Source organism: Colobus angolensis, unplaced genomic scaffold, assembly GCF_000951035.1.
Source record: "Colobus angolensis palliatus isolate OR3802 unplaced genomic scaffold, Cang.pa_1.0 Scaffold1, whole genome shotgun sequence".
In the NCBI taxonomy this organism is placed as follows: domain Eukaryota; kingdom Metazoa; phylum Chordata; class Mammalia; order Primates; family Cercopithecidae; genus Colobus; species Colobus angolensis.
The window spans coordinates 4,714,262-4,734,329 of NW_012110918.1; the positions used below are offsets into that span (position 1 = coordinate 4,714,262).

A 20,068-nucleotide genomic window follows, 5' to 3' on the forward strand; every position below is an offset into this window, starting at 1 on the left:
TTTGGCAGGGTTCTCTAGAGGGACAGAACTTCTGCAGCATTGTTTCTAACAGGAAAACTGAAAAACAATCTGTATATCTTTCAATTTATTCTTAACTAAAAAGTTTTGGTGCATCCAAACACTGAAATACTAGATACGCACTACAAAAAAAAAAAAAAAAAAAAACCTGACTTAAACTGACATAGGTATACAATAAACTAGGAAAGTGTGATGTTCATAGTATGATGTTAAGTATTTATATAATAGTAGATATAATATTATCCTGTGTGTATATGATAGAAAAACGTATTAGCTAAGAAAGAGTATTTTCCAATTTAGATTGTATAGACACTATAATTTTTATGGCAAAACATATAAGAATTTAAAAATTTTTATTTTTTAAAATTAAATGAATTATCCACTTTGACAATTTTTAAGTGTACAATTCAGTGACATTAATTGCATTCACAAAATTGTACAACCATCGCCACTGTCTAGTTCTCAAATTGTTCATCAACCCAAACAGGAATTCTGTAACCATTACGTGATAACTCCCACTCTCTCCTCCCCCGAGCCACTAGTAATCTTTAATTTCTTTCTGCCTCAGGGAATGTGCCTAATCTATAGATAGATATTCCATATGAGTGCAAGCATACAATATTTTTCCTTCTGTATCTGATTTATTTCAAGCAAATTTTGTTTTATTATATCTTTGCCACAATAAAAAAAATTAAATGGATTGAGACACTGAGACTTTATGGGCAAAAAATGTACATTCATTTTATTTGCAACAGTTTTTTTTTTTTTTTTTTTACCCAATCCAACACAATCCTGCTAAATTTTCTGACTCATTTGCTTCTGTATTCATCCAATCAATGTTTCTTATTGCTCTGCTGCAAACGCTGCTTGTTGGAAGCATGTGAAAGTCAGCAACTGCATGTCAGCTCTGCTTCCACCAGGCCTATCTTCTTACCGCCACTTCTGACTTTAGGGTGGTTTCTGTGGCAGTGGTCCTCCTGCCGCTTTTGGAACAAGACACATTTTCCATTGAAGTTGTTGCTTGCCTGACGTCCTGTCTTCCTAGGTGTTTCACAGGACACTTTTAGGCTGACTTTTTCAGTTGGGATTCTGAAACCATAGATTGTACAAGAAGCGTGGTGCCAACATCTACATCTGCTGAGGTCTCACACTGCTTCTACTTGGCAGAGGTGAAGTGGGGCCAGCATGTGCAAAGATCATATGGTGAGAGAGACAGAGAGAGGGAGAAGGAGATGCCAGGCTCTTTTTAACTACCAGTTCCCCTGAGAACTAACAGAGTGAGAACTCACTCATAATTGCAAGGACAGCACCAAGCAATTCATGAGGGATACATTCCTATGACCCAAACACCTCCCACTGGGCCCCACCTCCAACACTGGGAATCAGATTTCAGCATGAGATTCAGAGGGTCAAATACCCAAACAATAGCAGATGGATAATAACTTTTTCTTCAGGTCAGAGAATAAAGTTACATGAATCTTATGGAAGAGAGAGAACCATCAGTTGATATCTGAACCACTTACCTTAAGACTCTAGTAAACAAAACATAAGAAAAGTCCATCAAAGTTTTATTTCTAGGAAGTAAATTTGCATATAACCCAAACTTAACAACTCTGGTATTATATCACTACAGCTCTAACATTAATGCAGCAATTATATAACACAAAAGTGTTATAATGACATGGGAAATGTTCGTGAACTGTGAGGTGAAAACATACAGAAAATGACTATGCCTACTGATATTACCTTTGAAAAAGGATCCATAAAAAATACATTGAATATAAGTTGGCTAAATAAAATATTAACTGTGGTACTTTCTTACAGATTATGGTTATTTTCTTCCATATAATTTCAATATGTACTAAAATTCACATGTATTTATTTTATAATCAGAATGTCATTTTAATGTTATGTTGTGCCATTTCATCAGATCTTCTTATAGTCAATGTCACATTAAATTAGAATCTGAGTAACTAATGTTTAAAAATAGCTAATACATTTGAAGTTCAGGCTAAAAAAACCTCATATTTTTATTTGTAAAATGTGCTCAGTGTTAGCTTTATTGATGATAACCAAAAACCAACCTAATATTATATGATTTTTAAATTATTTTTAAGCACAAAATAGACCATGTTGGGAAGGAATAACAGGTCCGATTTTGTTAATTTTTTCTACTGCTTTTCCCTATATTTCCTTGTTTCCTTCATCCTAAAATTTTTAAAAATGAAAACTTTAATCATTACTGAATGTTTAAACTATTGAATGTTTTCCTTTGTTAACTGAAGTAAAAGGAAACATTCTTGTAGAATTATGGAAACTAATAATGCAATAGGACCTAAAATTGAATGTTAGGAGGTTCTTCGTTTTAAGGGTCTTCCTGTGGGAGAAGTTTCCATTGAACTGTTGTATCAATTTTATCATCAACATTTCCCATCTCCTGCTCTTTACAGAGTTCTAAGAATACCTAAGTAAGAGAAAATAAAAAAGATACAAAAAAGTCAGGGTGTTTCTGAAAGACTGATTCACACAGAGGTCATCTGGATGGTGCTCACTCGTTCAATGAAAACCCACCTGCTCCAAGGTAGCCTGAGAGAGGCTGTATTCCTCCAGGTTGAAGGTCTGTTTCACTGCATTTAAAGAGACTGACATTAGTGGCTTATATATTTTTCACCAAGTGTTTGTAAAGTCATACAACAGAGACAATAACTTCAAATTGTTTAGATACTGTAAGATATAGGCCAAATAATTATATTTCCTTGAAGGATAAATTAAACAAGAGTGCTGATATGGCTAATAAAAGATAGCCATGCATGAACACATTCAGTTTCCTATAAATTCTCTCTAAAAAGCTCCTTGTTTCCTATTTTAGTATTATCCTTTTTATTCTTCACATGTATGCTTTGGACTCCAAATCAGCTGTCGAGAATAATTTATTCTATATTTATAAATCTACAGAGGAGTCTACTCCATGCTGGCTCCCTTTTAACAAATCCCATATTTGTACATTCTGCATCAATAGCCATAAATATGCAGTGTCTCTGGAACTAGTTCAGAAGCCCCTCCTCAATTGTGACTTGTTACACCTCATCCTTCTGTGTTTTCTTTTGCTGACCTTCACTCAGTCCTCCAATTGTTACTTCTGTACATTTGCTCCTGGTACCTTGGCTTTTAGAAACATACAGACCCCAAAAGCTCCCCTTGATATTCTTTGGGACAACGTTCTCATAATTATCCTTCAATTCTATGCACTGTTGTCATGGTAAGAAATAGCCCTGGTACCCCAATTCAATCCTGCCGGATGGAGTAACCTGACTGACTTGTGGCTGGGCTTCCTGGTCAGCACAGGAAGAATTAGGTGGAGTAAATTCACATCTAGGACCACCACTTCACTTCCTTTGAGATTGTTATGACTATCCTGGTAGGGATTTTTCAAGTTTTGATTGACTATTTAATTATTCTACTTGAAATTACATAGTCTATCTTCTACATAAAAATAATGCAAACAATACATAAAGTCTTATTTATATATATCCAAACTTACCTGCCTCTAATTTGAAAAAGGCCCGAGACAGAGGGTGGACATCCTCCACAGGTAACTTATACGCCATTAAAGAGGAGTATCTGTCAGGAAGAAGAGTGAGATTGACCACTGAGTTTCAGTGTGATAACACTGGGGAGGAATTAACAGGCAAAGTAAAATAGTTTTTCAAAGTGTTCTTTAAATAAAAATGTCTCACTTGATACAGCATGAATCGATGTGAAATAACTTACATTCAACCATAAAAAATGTTATAACAACAAAAATCTAGTTGCTTCTAATTTTACGTTGAAGATAAATTCTGAGAAATGGCTCTGATCAAGAATCTTTCCCACTCAGCCTGCACTTTCTTATTGTGCTGTATTTCTTACTCTCAAAAAGCAACCTTTCTAGAACGTTTGTGTTACCTTTCCCTTCTCTCATAGGAGAGATTGAGATTTAATTTTCAATCTCTCCTATAAGAATTAAAATATGTTGAACCCTCTCCTGCTAAAAAAAAATTCTTTCTTGACCTTCAGACCCCCTTTCATGTGCACAATCCAATGAACACTCTTCAATCCTCATTCTGCAGACTTCTCAAAAGCATTAAATAAAATTGTACACACCCTCCTTAAAACAAACACACTCTTTCTCTCTTAGCTTCTGAGACAACCACACTTATGATTTTCCTTCTAATTCTCTAGGCCTGCACTGCTTAATAGAGTAGCTATTAACTCCATGTGGCTATTTAAATTTAAAGTAATTAAAATAAATAAAATTGAAAATTCAACTCCTCATTCACACTAGCCACATCTGAAGTACTCAATAGCTACATATGTGTATTGACTACCATCCTGGACAGCACAGATAGGACATTTTCATTATTCCAAAAATTCTACTGGCCAGCGCTGTTCTAGATAATCCTCAGTATTTGTTGGTATGGTTGCGGTGGTACTGTCCACACAGGAAGATTTATTTTCTTCCTCAATCCCATCTCAAAGCTGAGAGCTCCTGGGGTTCATCCTAGACTCTCTTGACTTCCTATCTCTCTTGTTAGCCTCAATATTCTCCTAAAAAATCCTCCACTTTGTTTGTTGCCAGACTGGATCTCAATGACCTCTTCCTTCTCTTGTGAGTTACATCTCTGTATTTTGGCATCTCCACTTGGATATCCCTTTACACATCAACTACATGAGCTTTTGTTTCATCCTTCACATTTGTAGAATTCATTCTTGACCTAAGTTCTTTAAACGAGCTGTTTCCTGGAAACAGTGTCTGTCACTCCCACTTTTCAGCTGACCGAACCCTGCTCAGTCTTAAAGCCCTACCTCAATGTCATATCCTCATTTATTTGTATCTTCATTTGCTTAATATCCTCATCTCCAAAAGAGAAGAACCTTGTCTATTTTGTTGACTATTCAATACATAGCCTGCAGCAGATAATAGGTGTTCAATAAATATAATAAATATTATAAAAATAAATGAATAGAAGTGGTATACAAGAAAATTCTGTTCATCTTTCAATTAAATTCAGCCTTATTCTGCTATTCACAAGGATTTGATTACAATTACTTGTAACCCATGGCTGACCACATACAACTTTAAAAGAAACATTGGGAGGATCAAATGATTTATAACTGAATAATATAGGATAGAGTCAATCCTTCTCAAGCATGGAAGTCTGTGTTATGGAACTCTTGATGCGATTTATATTCAGCAAAATCCTGTAGGTGAAAGCATTGTTTTCATTGTTTATTTTTTAAAAATCATTTAAAAGTTGATAGTTTAATTTGTCTGAACTTTGTTCTTGATCTCCAAGCCATTCCACCATTTACACACATACATATGAATGCACACACACACACAACATTCACCTTTTCTGAGGTCTAAAACACTCACTAAAAATAACTGTTTAGTTTTTGTAATGCATCTTAGCAATCCTCAAACAGCTTGTTATGTAATGAATAAATCCACTCTGCCTTTCTCTTCCTGTTTAGACTAGCACAAAACTAATTGATGCTAATACTGGAAAACACTCATACTTGTCACTCAAACCAAAAACATCCTTTACCTTTCCTGCCGAGCAGCCTGTGGGAAAAGCTTCAAAATCTCTGTATGGAGAGCTTCCACCTGACTAGGTTCTTTCATTTTTATTTCTAGTAAATAATCTTTGCCAAACTTGTTTTTCAGATGTTGAATGGAACCAATACACCTAGTTCAGGGGAAATAAAGAAAAAATACTTGTCTCTTAATTTATTCCTTGGTTCTCACTGTAGAGGAAGGTGTTTAATTATAGGTTAGGGAGCTGTAGAGCATCAGCTGTTCATAGCAAACTGAAACTCTCTCTATAAGAACGCGTTAGTCTCATGCTGGTTCAGGACAGGCACCCACCTTAGCGTTCCTGAAATCATGATGGCCACACGGTCACACACAGCCTCAGCCTCCGACATGTAATGGGTGGTCAAGAGTGCGCCCCTCTCCTTGTTTTTAACGGTAGCCTGAAGTATCTGCCTAAAGATAAAGTAAGGGATTGTTTACATTTAGAAAGTAATTTGGGAAAATAGATAAATAGAAAAAAGCAGGAAATCTAAAGAGAAGATGTTATGTTAGGATGCAAGAAGCCTCTGCAAAATGGTGAAACCCCATCTCTAAAAAAAATTTAAAAATAAGCCAGGCATGGTGGCACATGCCTGTGGTCCCAACTACTTGGGAGGCTGAGATAAGTGGATCGCTTAAGCCCAGGAGGTTGAGGCTGCAGTGAGCTGCAATCACACCACTGCATTCCAGCCAGGGAGATGGAGCAAGACTCTGTGTCAAGTAATACAATAAAATAACAAACAAATAAATAAATAAATAAACAAGGCTATGAGAGAAAATCCTTGCCATAGAGAAAAAGAACAAAAATTGTGCTACATTACTTAATGATAGTACCATATTAATAGGCTTCATAAAAAGAAGAGTATTGGTTAAAATAATGCACTATTGGAGAAGAAAAGCAGAAAAGTTGGAGTAAAAAATAGAGAAACATCACACTATATGACTTTCAATAATTGAAAAATGAAATGGAAAAATAAAAAGACAGGGGGAAGAGGAATAAGAGAAGAAAAATCCAAACAAATATAATCAAGAGTCTATTTGGGTCTTAAAATATCTATTTTTTCCTTCCTGGAGGAATTTTGAATGCTGTATTAGCTTTCACTGAATTACAAAATAGAAGATGTGCCCGTCAAAGGTTAATGGAGCAAAATGTATACAAAAAATAAAATAAAAACCTAGATATATTCTGTGACTCTGACACTTAATATTCACTCTCCTTACCACATTTGCTGCTGCCCCTCGGGATCCATCCCAGTAAACGGCTCGTCTAGAAGCACCACTGATGGGTTCCCCAGGATGCTCAGCACAAAGCACAGCTGCAGTGGGAGGAACAGCCCATGGGCACCCAGCCAAGGGTGCACAGAGCAACCCCGAGCCCGGTCCATACCTTTCTCTTTATTCCCTCTGATAGAGTTTTCACGGGAGCCTTAAGTTGCTCCTGGAGCTTGAGAGCTTCCACCAATCTGACAAAAAACAGCGTGATTATACATGAAGTATATGGCAAATGCACCTATCTAAAACAACTATAGGAAACTCTAAGCACTGTTATTCTAGACAGTAAATTTAAGCCTCCTTAACATTTTCATACATGCTAAATCTTATGATTTGGTCCTTATTCAGGTAGTTCAATCATTTTATTTGCATGAAAATTTAAAGACATTGTTTATAATTTCCTTTTTATATATAATGAAGAAATGACATATTTTCCCCTTCCTCCAGCTACAGATTGTGAGACTTCTCTCTGTACCGTGAAATACTAAGAGCAGCATCTTCTTTGCCCAGTCCTTTCACGGCTGCATACAACTCCAGGTGCTCTTTCATTGTAAGCTTGGGCCACAGTGAGTTCTCCTGAGGGCAGTACCCCAAGAACTTGAGACTGTTGTCATGCTGTTGCCTTACCAATGTTCTGCTGTCTTGTAACACCACCTACAGAAGACAATGAATGTCAGATCCACCTTTGGTTTTTGCTCCAATCCCCTTTCTACTAAAGGAGATAGAAGTGGCCATTAAGCTACAATATTTTTTGAATACGCAAGAGAAATTTTATAAATTATTTCATCTATTTTTTAAAAAGATATTTGATTTACTGATAGGAATAATAGAAGGATGTCATCAATATTTAAAATAAAATTTCCTTCACATATCACATACCGCTCCTGCACATGGCTTTGTGTATCCAGCTATCATTTTAATGGAAGTACTTTTACCAGCTCCATTGTGTCCTAGTAATCCCAAAACTTCACCTGGAAGAAAGTGTCACCATGAATATTTGAATTTTCAAGGTTGACTTATCCAGAATTGCTTGGTTGGTTCCATAACATTTTGAAACAAAATGACTTTTTTTTTTTTTTCCAGAGACAGAGTCTTGCTCTTTTGCCTAGGCTGGAGTGCAGTGGTATAATCATTGCCTGCTGCACCCTCGATCTCCTGGGCTCAAGAGGTCTTCCTGCATCAATCTCCCAGTTGGCTAGAACTACACGCATGCACCACCACACCCAGTTAATTTTAAAATTTTTTGTAGAGATGGAGTCTCGCTCTGTTACCCAGGCTGGTCTCGAAATCTTGGCCTCAAGCCTCCCGTCTCAACCTCCCAAAGCACCGGGATTAGAGGCACAAGCCACCATGGCCACCCCAAAATAACATTTCTGAAACAAAAGCTTAGTTAGCACCTTGAAAAATCTCCTGTATTACAACATTAATACAGAGAATTGGGGTCTTCTTTATCCAAGATTGGGTTTCTTGCCATTTGAATTGGGATATGATTTTGAAGTAGAAGATTTATCTGCTGACATGTGAACTTTTATAATTACACATTAACCAGGATATATGAACAGTCTCAAAGAATAAAAAGTTGTCCCCTTCATAGTCTTAAATCTAGAGAATAAGAAACATTATAATAATAATAAAAGAAGTAATTATTCAAACCTTTTTTAACACAAAAGGAAACATTTCTGATGGCTATTTTCTTCTTTCTTGTTGAAAAGCAACTTTTCTTTGTGTCATAATATTCCTTGTGTAAACAGCTTGCAGTTATGACTGGCTCCTGAAAAACATGACAAAGCATGATTTCCCTGTTAAATTTCAGATACTTTATGAATTAATGTTTTATTTTCAATTCCCTAGTCTATAAACCGAACTAAATTTTATGTCAGGCTGAAGAGCTTTAGCCTCTTTTTTCAAATAAAATGCCCAAATGTATGTTCATAAATAAGGGCTACTTAATCAACTACTAATAAAATTAATTCCTAATCAAATACATTCCCTTTGCATATGCTAGCATCTATCCTTGCTCTTTCCACTAATTTCATTCCTACTTTATTCCTTATTGATTTCCATGCATTGTAAATTCATTTGTTCTTTTTCATATGCTATTCAGTTATTAATATTACAAGTAAACTATAATACAAAATGAAATTGCAATTCTTGAGAAACATGTGCGATTTTGTTAAAATTGATTTAAAAAATCAGAGAACTTGTTGATTACACTGATGAATGAGGAGCTGGAAGATTAAGACTCACAGAAAACTGAAGAAGAAAAAATTAAAAGAATGAGAACAGGGTAGTTACTTTTAAAGAGAATAATTTGAATATAAGCTATAAATAGAAATATTAAAGAAACAAAAGCAGTTTTTCAAAATAAAAACCAACACCTCATCCATTCTACAGGACAAACTATCTGAGCATTTTATTAAGGGTCTAATCACTGTTGTCCACCTCCGCCAAGTTTGGAGTAGTGAGTATATTTGCTACTTGGACTCTTTCAGCTTGAACATCTTCATCTTCTTCTTCGGGCTCTTCTGGATTGGGATGAGTTTCTCTACTCCGTGGAGAGATTCTACAGAAGAAATAAAATAACATAGAAATGCAATTTTGGCTTACAATAACAGTTAATAAAATATAAACACCTATAATTAAATTATTATCCTTTTTAAAAAAGATTATCACATGATTAATTTATTACCTACAAGATTCTTCTTGGCAGTAATAACACCTCCAGTAGCCAAGTCTCTTGAAATCTTCTTTGACTATTTCTTCTCTTTAAAACATTGTATCCTATCTGTCAAATGGCTCTGTCCCTTCACTTCGTTCTTTTAAGTCACTCAGATGTAGACATATGAGTCTTTTAGTCTGTCATCAGTCAGATCATGACCACTTTCCTCATAAAAGATCATTCTAATTGGTTTTATATGGAACCAGTTTTTACTATACCTTCTCCTTAGGCACCCATAAAGGCCATAACCAGGAGAAAAGCAAGCTTCGATGCTTAAACACTACTGACAGAGATGTATAGGACAAAAACTCATCTTGCCTAAAATCAGAATCTATGACTTAGAAACTAAATATCCCTGCATCCAATTTAATTATTTTCTTTTTCTGAAAATAGCACTGTACAACGTGCTTAGCCAAGTATTGGGTAGTAAATCCATTTTAATAAACTGATGTTAAATGTACCTTAATAAAGACTAAATATTTAAGATCATGACAGGAGGATTACTTGAGGCCAGGGGTTTGAGACCAATCTGAGCAATATAGCAAGATCCTGTTTCTACTTTCAAAAATAAAAACAAATAAAATTATAAATTTAAAAAGATTAAATATTTAAATTACATTCGGATCTCAATTAGTATTCTCTCAACCTGAAACCCTGTCTCTATTTTCAAAAATAAAAACAAATAAATAAATAAATAAATGAAATTACAAATTTAAAAAAACTAAACATTTAAATTACATTCAGGTTTCAGTTAATATTTTCCCAACCTGAAAACTGGGTCTTTATTCATTATTTCATTTCCATACTTCATTTCCAGACATCTTATGACAAAAAGGAAAATAACACTCTGAAGGTATGGCTAAAAGAAAAGAAAAATAATTAGAATTAGCAGCACAATGGCATTCATACTCAATGGTCAATATTTGTCCATTTTTTGTCACAGAAGATTTGATCATTTTCTTATAAATTTGACAAACAACTTGTAAAATACTTCTTATGTGGAAGAAAGGTTTATTCAAACTCACCCTCCCACTGAGAAGGAATTAAAAATTCCACATTAATTTTTTTAAAACTTTAAAAAAGTATAGAAGAGCTAATAAAATAATATGGACTTTTTAAGCCAAATCTAAGTGAATACAGGAGATAGGGTTAGCCCCAAAGTTATCTTGTCCTAGAGTTATTCTTTATCCTTGAAATACTCAAACTTCCATTTTCATGCCATGTCCAGGGGCAGAAGACAGAAGAAACTGTTGAAGCAAGAGTCTTCCCCAAGCAAGGAGTAGATAGGTCACTCTTTCTCTAATAAAGGATGGACCTCAAAGGGTTATACTTTTAGTGAGGGGTGAAAAGAACCCTCAGGATATTGCTAACATCATTGCCTTGAGTGCTCATCATGAAAAGAGAAAGTGAAGGTGGAAATACAAGCCAGCTTTTACACAGACTTGGAGTCCAAATTCACATCACTGGATGGTCAAAACAAAACCTCAAGCCTAGAACGTGGTTTAACGTGGTACCAGACTGGTAGTGCACCTATGAACTTCACAAAAGCAAACAAAATGGAATAGTTATCCCAGAAACAGACTCTACATATATAGGCATCTGATATATGAACAGAAGTAGCTCTATCAATGAGAAAGGTACAGATTTTTCAATAAATAGTTGTCTCAACTGCTGGGACAACTGAACATCCTTAAAGATAGAAATAAAACAAGCCCACAGGAAAAAAAAAATGAATTTTAGATGATCACCCCCAAGTTGTTCCAAACTGACTTAATGTGGCCATTATTACATTGAAAAGGGAGACAAGAAAATAAAGAAATAAATCAGCTATACAACTTTTATTTTAAAATAGACCAATGGAATAGAATAGAGAGCCCAGAAATAAACCCTCCCATATATGCTCAAATAATCTTCAACAAGGGTGCCAAGACCACTCAATAGGAAAAAGACAGTCTCTTCAACAAATAGTGCTAAGAAAACTAATGCTAATATGTAAAAGAATGAAGTGGGGGCCTTATATTATATACAAATCAAACTTGCAGAAAAAAACTTCATAAAATTTGACTAGACAGTGATTTATTCAATACGACACTAAAAACACAAACAACAAAACTAAAAATAGGCAAATGTGTTTGCATCAAACTAAAATCTTCTGTGCATCAAAGGACACAACTCACATGGTGAAAAGATAACCTACAGAATACAAGAAAACATTTTCAAATCATATATCTGATAAGGAGCTAATATTCAGAATACATTTTTAAAACTTCTACAACTCAACAACAACAAAAAATTCAAATAACCCAATTTAAAAATGGGCAAACAATGGCCAGGCACAGTGGCTCATGTCTGCAATCCCAGCACTTTGGGAGGCTGAGGCGGGTGAATCACGAGGTCAGGAGATTGAGACCATCCTGGCCAACATGGTGAAACCCCTCTCTACTAAAAATACAACAATTAGTTGGCTGTGGTGGCATGCACCCATAGTCCCAGCAACTCGGGAGGCTGAGGCAGGAGAATCACTTGAACCCAGGAAGTGGATGTTGCAGAGAGCCAAGATCATGCCACTGCACTCCAGCCTGGTGACAGAGCAAGACTCCAAAAAATAAAAAATTTTTTTTTTAATTTTAAAAAAGCAAATAACTGGAATAAATATTTCTCCAAAGAAGATATATAAATGGCCAACTTTAAAAGTCAATGAAATGCATATGAAAACCACAATGGTATACCACCTCACATCCATTAGGATGGCTACTATATAAAAAAACGTGTTGGCAAGGATGTGGAGAAATTGGAAATCTCGTACACTGTTGGTGAGGCTGCAAAATGGGGCAATTGCTATGGAAAACAGTATGGAGATTCCTCAAAAAATACAACTAGAACTATCATATAATTCAGCACTCCCACTTCTAGGTATATATCCAAAAGAATTGAAAGTAGCATCTTGAAGAGAGATTTACACACCCACGTTCATAGCTTGGCTTTTCACAATAGCCAAGAGGTAGAAGCAATGCAAATGTTCACTGACAGAATGAATAGATTTTTAAAATTATAGTATATATATATACAATTCAATATTATTCAATCTTAAAAAGGAGTGAAATCTTGTCATACACCTCAACATGGATAAACCTTGAGAACGTTATGCAGAGTGAAATAAGCTAGTCACAAAAAGGACAGATACTTTATAATTTCATGTATATAAGATATATAAAGTAGTAAAATTCATAGAAACAGAAAGTAGAAGGGTGATTACTAGTTTGGGCAAAGGGAAAAGGGAAATTGTTTAATGGCTATAGAGTTTCAGATTTACAAGATTAAAAATTCTGGAGATTCTTTTCACAACAATGTGAATATGCTTAAAAAACTGAACTATACGTTTAAAAATCATAAGGATGATAAATTTTATGTTACTTTTTTTACTACAATTTGAAAAGCTGAAAAAACTTATATGTAAAAAATAACTGCAGTTATTTTAGTCAGGTCACTGACTAAAAGCAAATAGGTAAGTAGCCATGAAGTAAAATGTGGTGCGATGTGATGAAAGCCGCTTCTAGGCCTGGCTCTTAAAACGAGGGGACTTCAAAAATATCATGAAAAATGCCTATGATGAAAAATCTATGTGTGGATTTCAAACTTGGGGGGCAACAAAATAAACTTATCCTAACTTCTTATAACATGTTTGAACAGGATCTGGTTTGAGGTACTAAGAAGGGTACATTCATTTGAAAAGAGGTACATTCATTTGAAAAGAGCCCTTATCAGAACATGAATTCTGCTAAAACTGAAGCAAGAACAAACATCAAATGTATGGAGAAGCTTGGAAGGAAGAATGGTCAAATCATCGATGATGTAAAGAACTTTATGAGGGCAATGGCCCAAAGAAATTTGCAACTTACAAATGCTTAAGTGGTTTTAAGAAAGACCAAGACAATATTGAAAATAAATCCTATAGCAGCAGACCATCCACATCAATTTCAGAGGAAAAAATTCATCTCGTTCATCTCCTAATTGAAAAGGACTGACAATCAACAGCAGAAACAATAGTCAACATCATAGACATCTCAACTGATTCAACTCACATAATTCTGACTGAAAAATTAAAGTTAATCAAACTTTCTACTTAGTGCGGGCCTAAACTGTTGTGCCCAGGTTAGCAGCAGACAACAGCAGAGCATTCAATGCAGATTTTAAACACATGGGACCGATACTCTGAAGCATTTTCTTTTTAAATAATTGTTTACAGGAAATAAAACACGGCTTTACCAGTATGATTCTGAAGACAAATCACAATCAAAACAATGGCTACCAAAAGGTGGAAGTGAGTCCAGTTAAAGCAAAAGTGAATTAGTCAAGAGCAAAGGTCATGGCAACAGTTTTTTGGATGCTTAGGGCATTTTGTTTGTTGACTTTCTAGAGGGACAAAGAATGATAACATCTGCTTATTATGAGAGTGTTTTGAGAAAGTTAGACAAACATCCAGGAAATCTTTACTAGGAGGTCCTTCTCCATCATGGCAATGTTCCTGCTCATTTCTCATCAAACAAGGGCAATTCTGTGAGAGTTCCTTTGGGAAATTATTGAGGGGTATCCACCTACAGTTCTAATCTTAAAATATATGTAAATGGCACCACACCCATCTAATTTTTGTACTTTTAGTAGAGATGGGGTTTCACCATGTTGCCCAGGCTGGTCTTGAACTCCTGGCCTCAGGTGATCCACCCGTCTCAGCTTCCCAAATTGCTGGGATTACAGGCGTGAGCCACCGCGCCTGGCCAAAATTTATATATTTTCATTTTCAACTTTTAGTTACATTTTCCCATGAGGTTTTCGGAGTCCCATCTTGTCTAATGTTCTAACCTTTCCTTCCACTGCAGAGGCAACCCTGAAGATTGAGGGGTTTCAAAAAGCATAGCCACCAAATGGAGGTGGGCAGCCAAATACACAATAGAATTTATTTGAAAAATAAAACCCTATTAAGTCTTGAAGGTTCCAGGGTTTGTTTGCTGTGTCAGAGTTGCACACCTAAATGAACATATTCCTCAGTTGGACAATTGTATGCCTTTAAAATTCAATGGTCAACTAAAATGACTATATATGGGACATCTCTGCAGGTATTTACAAAACAGGAAAGATACACATTCATTATACAAAGACCCAGGTAAAAATGTATAGAAGTTTATGAATCAAAACAAATTTAGAGGTTTCTTCCTTGATAAACTGCTGTTCTATTATTAAAGAGGAAACAAGAGGTATGCAAACAAGAATATGTTTCCTCCTTCTGTCTCATTTACCATAATAGACAGAAATAACATTTATATTTTGTTTCACTATCTTTCCCCACTATAAAATTTCATTTAATTTCTCTCCTTTCCCCCTCATTATTCAAATTAGTTGTTATTAATACATATTTACTTGATTTTGAGCCATACACCATATGCTGCATTTCTTACATACCGCCTCAAATTGTCTTTGGATGCATATCAACAATGTCTATCACAATAACAGCAACCAAGCCTTTAAATGTTGTAGTATGTATTATATTATCTGTGACTCTATTTTAAAAATATCTTTAGGTTTTACTGCCATTATATTGGAATGGAAAATATAGGAAGAGTGGGTATTTAAAGACATTTAAATTTGGCATACCTTGAATAAGATTTCACAGGGCTATGAATCTTATGCAACATATATATATTTAGGCAGAAAATGTTTCTTACTATTAAGGTTGTTAAAAGAATGGTTTTATTGACTTCATTTATTATACTGTCCAAACTGTCCAAGTTTGTCATATAAATAAAGTCGAGCTGAAAAAAAACACACCAAGAGTTAAATGCAAGTTTCTCTATAAATATAAAACTTACACATTAAATACAACCACATTGTAATTGTACTTGACTTTCTATGGGACAACAGTAGGTATTCCACGAATTGAGATAAGAAGAGTTGCTTTCTGATGCTAAAGTCTATTGATGACCTGACATCTTTCTTTAGTTATAACTTCCAACACTGTTTATTTTCCAATTGTATGTAACAGGGATTTCCAACTTTCTTTTTAGTGGGAGTGACAAAGTACAGAACTATGAAGTAGGCAAGGTTTGTCCACAGTTCCCCAAAATTCCCAGTGGTCTTTAGTTTCTGTCAGAAGTGGTTAATAGAATCATGTTTTCTTTCCCTCACTTGCAAGTCATATACTCCAAAAGCAATTTATTGACACTAAGCAGTATGCAATCAATAAGCCCAACAAGATATTAGACATTGATCAACATTGAAATGAAAAACTTCTATCCCCGGGCAAGATGGATTCACCACAGAGAGCATGTTTTATAGCAATGGAAAAAGTTTTAGTCTTGTCTCAGAATCCCCTCTGGAATTCATAAACCATGGTTGGACTTCCTGCTGCATTTCTGCATGGATTGACCCTCTTCCTGCTAGTATGAGTAGTGATCTCAGCAAATTTGACAGCTTTCAATTTTATACAGCTTTAAAATCTTATTTTTAGAATTTAGAAGCATTGAATAACTTCAAAATTTTATAAATGCACCTGTTCCAACAATGGGTAAGGATTTTATTAATGGGCTACAAGGTCAAGACCAGAGACACAGTAGGTATCACTGCTTACCTGGATCAATAATATGACATATCCCAGCAAAGTGAAGGAAGGTATGAAAATCATGCACAAAATTAAGTTGAGGTTTTCATATTGAGTTGATACCAGAATTGTGGATACACATATTAAGATCTAGAAAAAAATCCAGAGGTATTATAATTTTCTCTGTTATATTTGATATCTTAAGATATTTCCTATGAATAACCTGTTTTCCTGGGAGATACTGCCATTTTCAACTTTCACCTTACAGATAGAAATATTCTTAGGATATCCTCCTTAGGAAGTATCAAACTTTCACAGCAACTAAAACACAGGATTACAATAAGTCCTGACATAAATGTCATGAAGATTTTGCACTACCCAGTAGAGATAAACAACAACAATAAAAGAAGGTGATATAACATTATTTATTTTGTCTATTATAGTAAATCTTAATACGTTTTCAGTACAGGGATACAGTGAAGAATTAACTGATGATTTGACTTGGGAACTTAAAAGGCAAAATAAACTTTGAGGTTGGTGTTTATTGTCATATCTAAGCAGTCAGAGAAATGTAGGAATTATCAGTCTTGATATCCAAGGTAGGAATATTGAACAGTTTAGAACACTCTTAGAGGTAAATTATATGGATGTCACTTTAAAGGGCAGCCCTATCCCCACTCAGACTGTTAGTAGTTTCCAAAAATGGCTCCCTGGCTCCAGTTCTTCTGCCATTCAAAATTCATACGACTGGAAGAGGGTCAATCCATGCAGAAATGCAGCAGGAAGTCCAACCATGGTTTATGAATTCCAGAGGGGATTCTGAGACAATTCATACAGTTGGCTTTGAACAACATTAGTTTATTATAGGCGGATTTTTTTCAATAAATATGTTAGAAATTTGGGAGAAGATCTGTGACAATTTAAAAACCTCACAGATGAACCACATAGTCTAGATATATTGAAAAAAATTAAAGAAAAGTTAAGTATATCATGAATACATAAAATATATGTAGATATTAGTCTATTTTGTCATTTACTACTGTAACCTATAAACAAATCTATTATTAAAAGTTAAACTGTATCAAAACTCACAGAGAAACTCTTACATACCACACAGAGAAACTCTTACATACCACACATGTTGCCATTAGCAATCAAGAAAAATATAAACATAAAGATGCAGAATTAAATCATGACTGCATAAAATTAACTGTAGAACATGCTGTACTACTGTAATAATTTTGTAGTCACCTCCTGTTGCTACTGTGATGAGCTCAAGTGTTGTGAATATTCCCTTAAAATGCTGTGTGAGTCTAATCATCTCCTTACTCTCAAGCAAATGGTATATCACAGTTAAAAGTGGCCTCTCATGGTTCTTGCAGATCTTTCACTGTGTTTAGTGCAATACCATAAACTTTGAATAATATCATAGGACCTGTCCAAGTTGGAATTGCCACTAGTGATTCTGGAAGTTCTCCCAAGAAACAGAGAAAAGTCATGACATTACAAGAAAAAAGGTGAATTGCTTGATATGTACCACAGATTGGGGTTTGCAGCTGCAGCTGCCTGCCATTTCAAAATAAATAAATCCAGTGTAAGGACCATTGTAAAAATAAGAAAAGGATGTTTATGCATCTGCCACTGTAGCCAAACCAGCAGGCACAAAAACCTTGCACTTTTTTTGAAATACCTTTTTATCTCCTATTGATGATCCAACTTTTATACCTATAGGCTTTAATACAATTTGAGAAAAAGTGAAGTCATTATATGACAACTTAAAGTAAAGGTTAAAGATTTAAAGCTGGAGTATGTAATGCCCTCAAAGGATGCTTTGATAATTTTAGAAAGAGGTTTAACTTAAAAAATGTCAAGATAACAGAGAAAGCAGCTTCTGCCAATCGAGAGGCAGCAGACAAGCTCCCAGTTGCTATTAATAAAATCATTGAAGAGTAAGTATATTTGCCTGAATGCGTTTTTAATACAGATGGAAGTGCCCTATTCTCGGGGGGAAAAATGCCACAAAGGACAGTGATTATTAGAAAAGAGAATCAAGCACCAGGATTTAAGATAGAAAAGGATAGGCTATTTGTGCAAATGCAGTTGGCTTGATGATCAGTACCGCCATTATCTATACAGCTGCTAACACTCAAGCCTTGAAGGGAAAAGATAAACACCAACTGCCAGTCTTTTGGTTATACAAGAAGGTCTGGACAATGAGAACCCTTTTTCTGGATGGGTTCCATCGATGCTTTGTCCCAAAAGTCACCAAGTACCTTGCTAGTAAGGAACTGCCTTTTAAAGTTATTTTGCTATTGGTCAGCACCCTTGGTAACCCAGAACAACATGAGTTCAACACTGATGGCAACAAAGTGGTCTGCTTGCTCCCAAACACAGCATCTCTAATCCAACCTCTAGATCAGGGGTCATAAGAATTTTTAAACGAGTTGATGGGTACAGCACATCAACATGGCACAAGTATACATATGTAACAAACCTGCACGTTATGCACATGTACCCTAGAACTTAAAGTATAATAAAAAGAAAAAAAGAACTTTTAAGGCTCATTACACACAGTACTGTATGGAAAGGATTGTCAAAACTATAGAAGAGAACCCCAATAGAGAGAACATCATGAAAGTCTGGAAGGATTCCACCACTGAGGACGCCATTGTTATAGAAAGAGCTGTGAAAGCCATCAAGCCTGAAACAATAAATTGCTGCTGAAGAAAATTGTGTCCAGATGTTGTACATGACTTCACAGGATTTACAACAGAACTAATCAAGGAAATAAAAAAGAGATTGTAAATAGGGCAAATAGGTTGGGGAGTGAAGGGTTTCAAGATCTGGATCTTGGAGAAATTCAATAACTAATAGACACCACACCAGAGAAATTAACAGAAGACGATTTGATGGAAAGGAGGGTTTCCATTGCCAGATGATGAGAAGGAAGATGTAGAAGAAGCAGTGTCAGAAAAAGAACTGACAATCCGAAAATTAGACAATCTGAATGAAGGATTCTGTTTATTCAAGGCTTATTTTGACTTATTTTCTGACATGAAATCTTCTATGATACAGGCACTGAAACTAAAGCAAACAGTGGAAAAAGGAATGGAGCTATATGGAGATATTTTTGGAGAAATAAAAAAGCAAAAAGACAGAAATTATAATATATTTCTGTAAAGTTACACCAAATGTGTCCATCTGTCTCTCCCACCTCCCTTTCAACCTCTTCCACCTCCTTCACTGACACCCCTAAGATAGCAAGTCCAACCCCTGCTCTACCTTCTCTTCCTCCTTGGCCTGCTTAAAATGAAGACAACAAGAATGAAGACCAAGAATGATAATCCATCTCTACTTAACGGATTAGTAAATATATATTTCTTATGACTTTCTTAATAACATTTTCTTTTCTCTAGCTTACTTTATAGTGAGAATACAGTATATAATAAATATATAAAATACATGTTAAGCAACTATGTTATCAGTAAGATTTCAGTCAACAATAGGCTATGAGTATAAGTTTTAGAGAGTCAAAAGTAACACATGAATTTTCAATTGCATGGGGCAGGGCGTTTGGTGCCTCTTACTCCGACATTGTTCAGGGGTCAAATATATTTTTATTTGAACAGGAATCATTCTCTTTTATATTCCATTGAATGTAAGTACTCTGATTGCAGAAAATTTGCTTTGTTCATGGTTATATCCCAAGCAAAGTATCTGGCACATAGGAAGATACAATCAATACGAATGCACGAATAAATATTGGGAAGGACAAAGAATAAGGAGGATTTCTATTTTTCTGTTTTTATTCACCAAATAATCAAAAACTAAGCATATTAAGAGCCCAGCTTAT

General features: G+C 35.1%; 1 protein-coding gene across 1 annotated transcript in view; it reads right to left on the reverse strand.

Annotated features, from left to right (window-relative positions):
- Positions 1 to 1,569: 1,569 nt before the first annotated feature.
- Positions 1,570 to 20,068, reverse strand: part of ABCA10 (ATP-binding cassette, sub-family A (ABC1), member 10) — a 92,795-nt gene continuing 74,296 nt past the window's right edge. Inside the window, exons 27-40 of the mRNA XM_011933821.1 lie at positions 16,246 to 16,365; positions 15,344 to 15,430; positions 10,391 to 10,482; positions 9,347 to 9,467; positions 8,558 to 8,675; positions 7,784 to 7,875; positions 7,380 to 7,558; positions 7,020 to 7,095; positions 6,854 to 6,948; positions 5,927 to 6,046; positions 5,607 to 5,747; positions 3,560 to 3,639; positions 2,590 to 2,645; positions 1,570 to 2,482 (exon numbers count right to left, since the gene is read on the reverse strand). Of these exons, the coding sequence (XP_011789211.1) occupies positions 2,384 to 2,482; positions 2,590 to 2,645; positions 3,560 to 3,639; positions 5,607 to 5,747; positions 5,927 to 6,046; positions 6,854 to 6,948; positions 7,020 to 7,095; positions 7,380 to 7,558; positions 7,784 to 7,875; positions 8,558 to 8,675; positions 9,347 to 9,467; positions 10,391 to 10,482; positions 15,344 to 15,430; positions 16,246 to 16,365 (1,476 nt within the window). The 3' untranslated portion in view covers positions 1,570 to 2,383. The remainder of the gene's footprint in view (positions 2,483 to 2,589; positions 2,646 to 3,559; positions 3,640 to 5,606; positions 5,748 to 5,926; positions 6,047 to 6,853; positions 6,949 to 7,019; positions 7,096 to 7,379; positions 7,559 to 7,783; positions 7,876 to 8,557; positions 8,676 to 9,346; positions 9,468 to 10,390; positions 10,483 to 15,343; positions 15,431 to 16,245; positions 16,366 to 20,068) is intronic.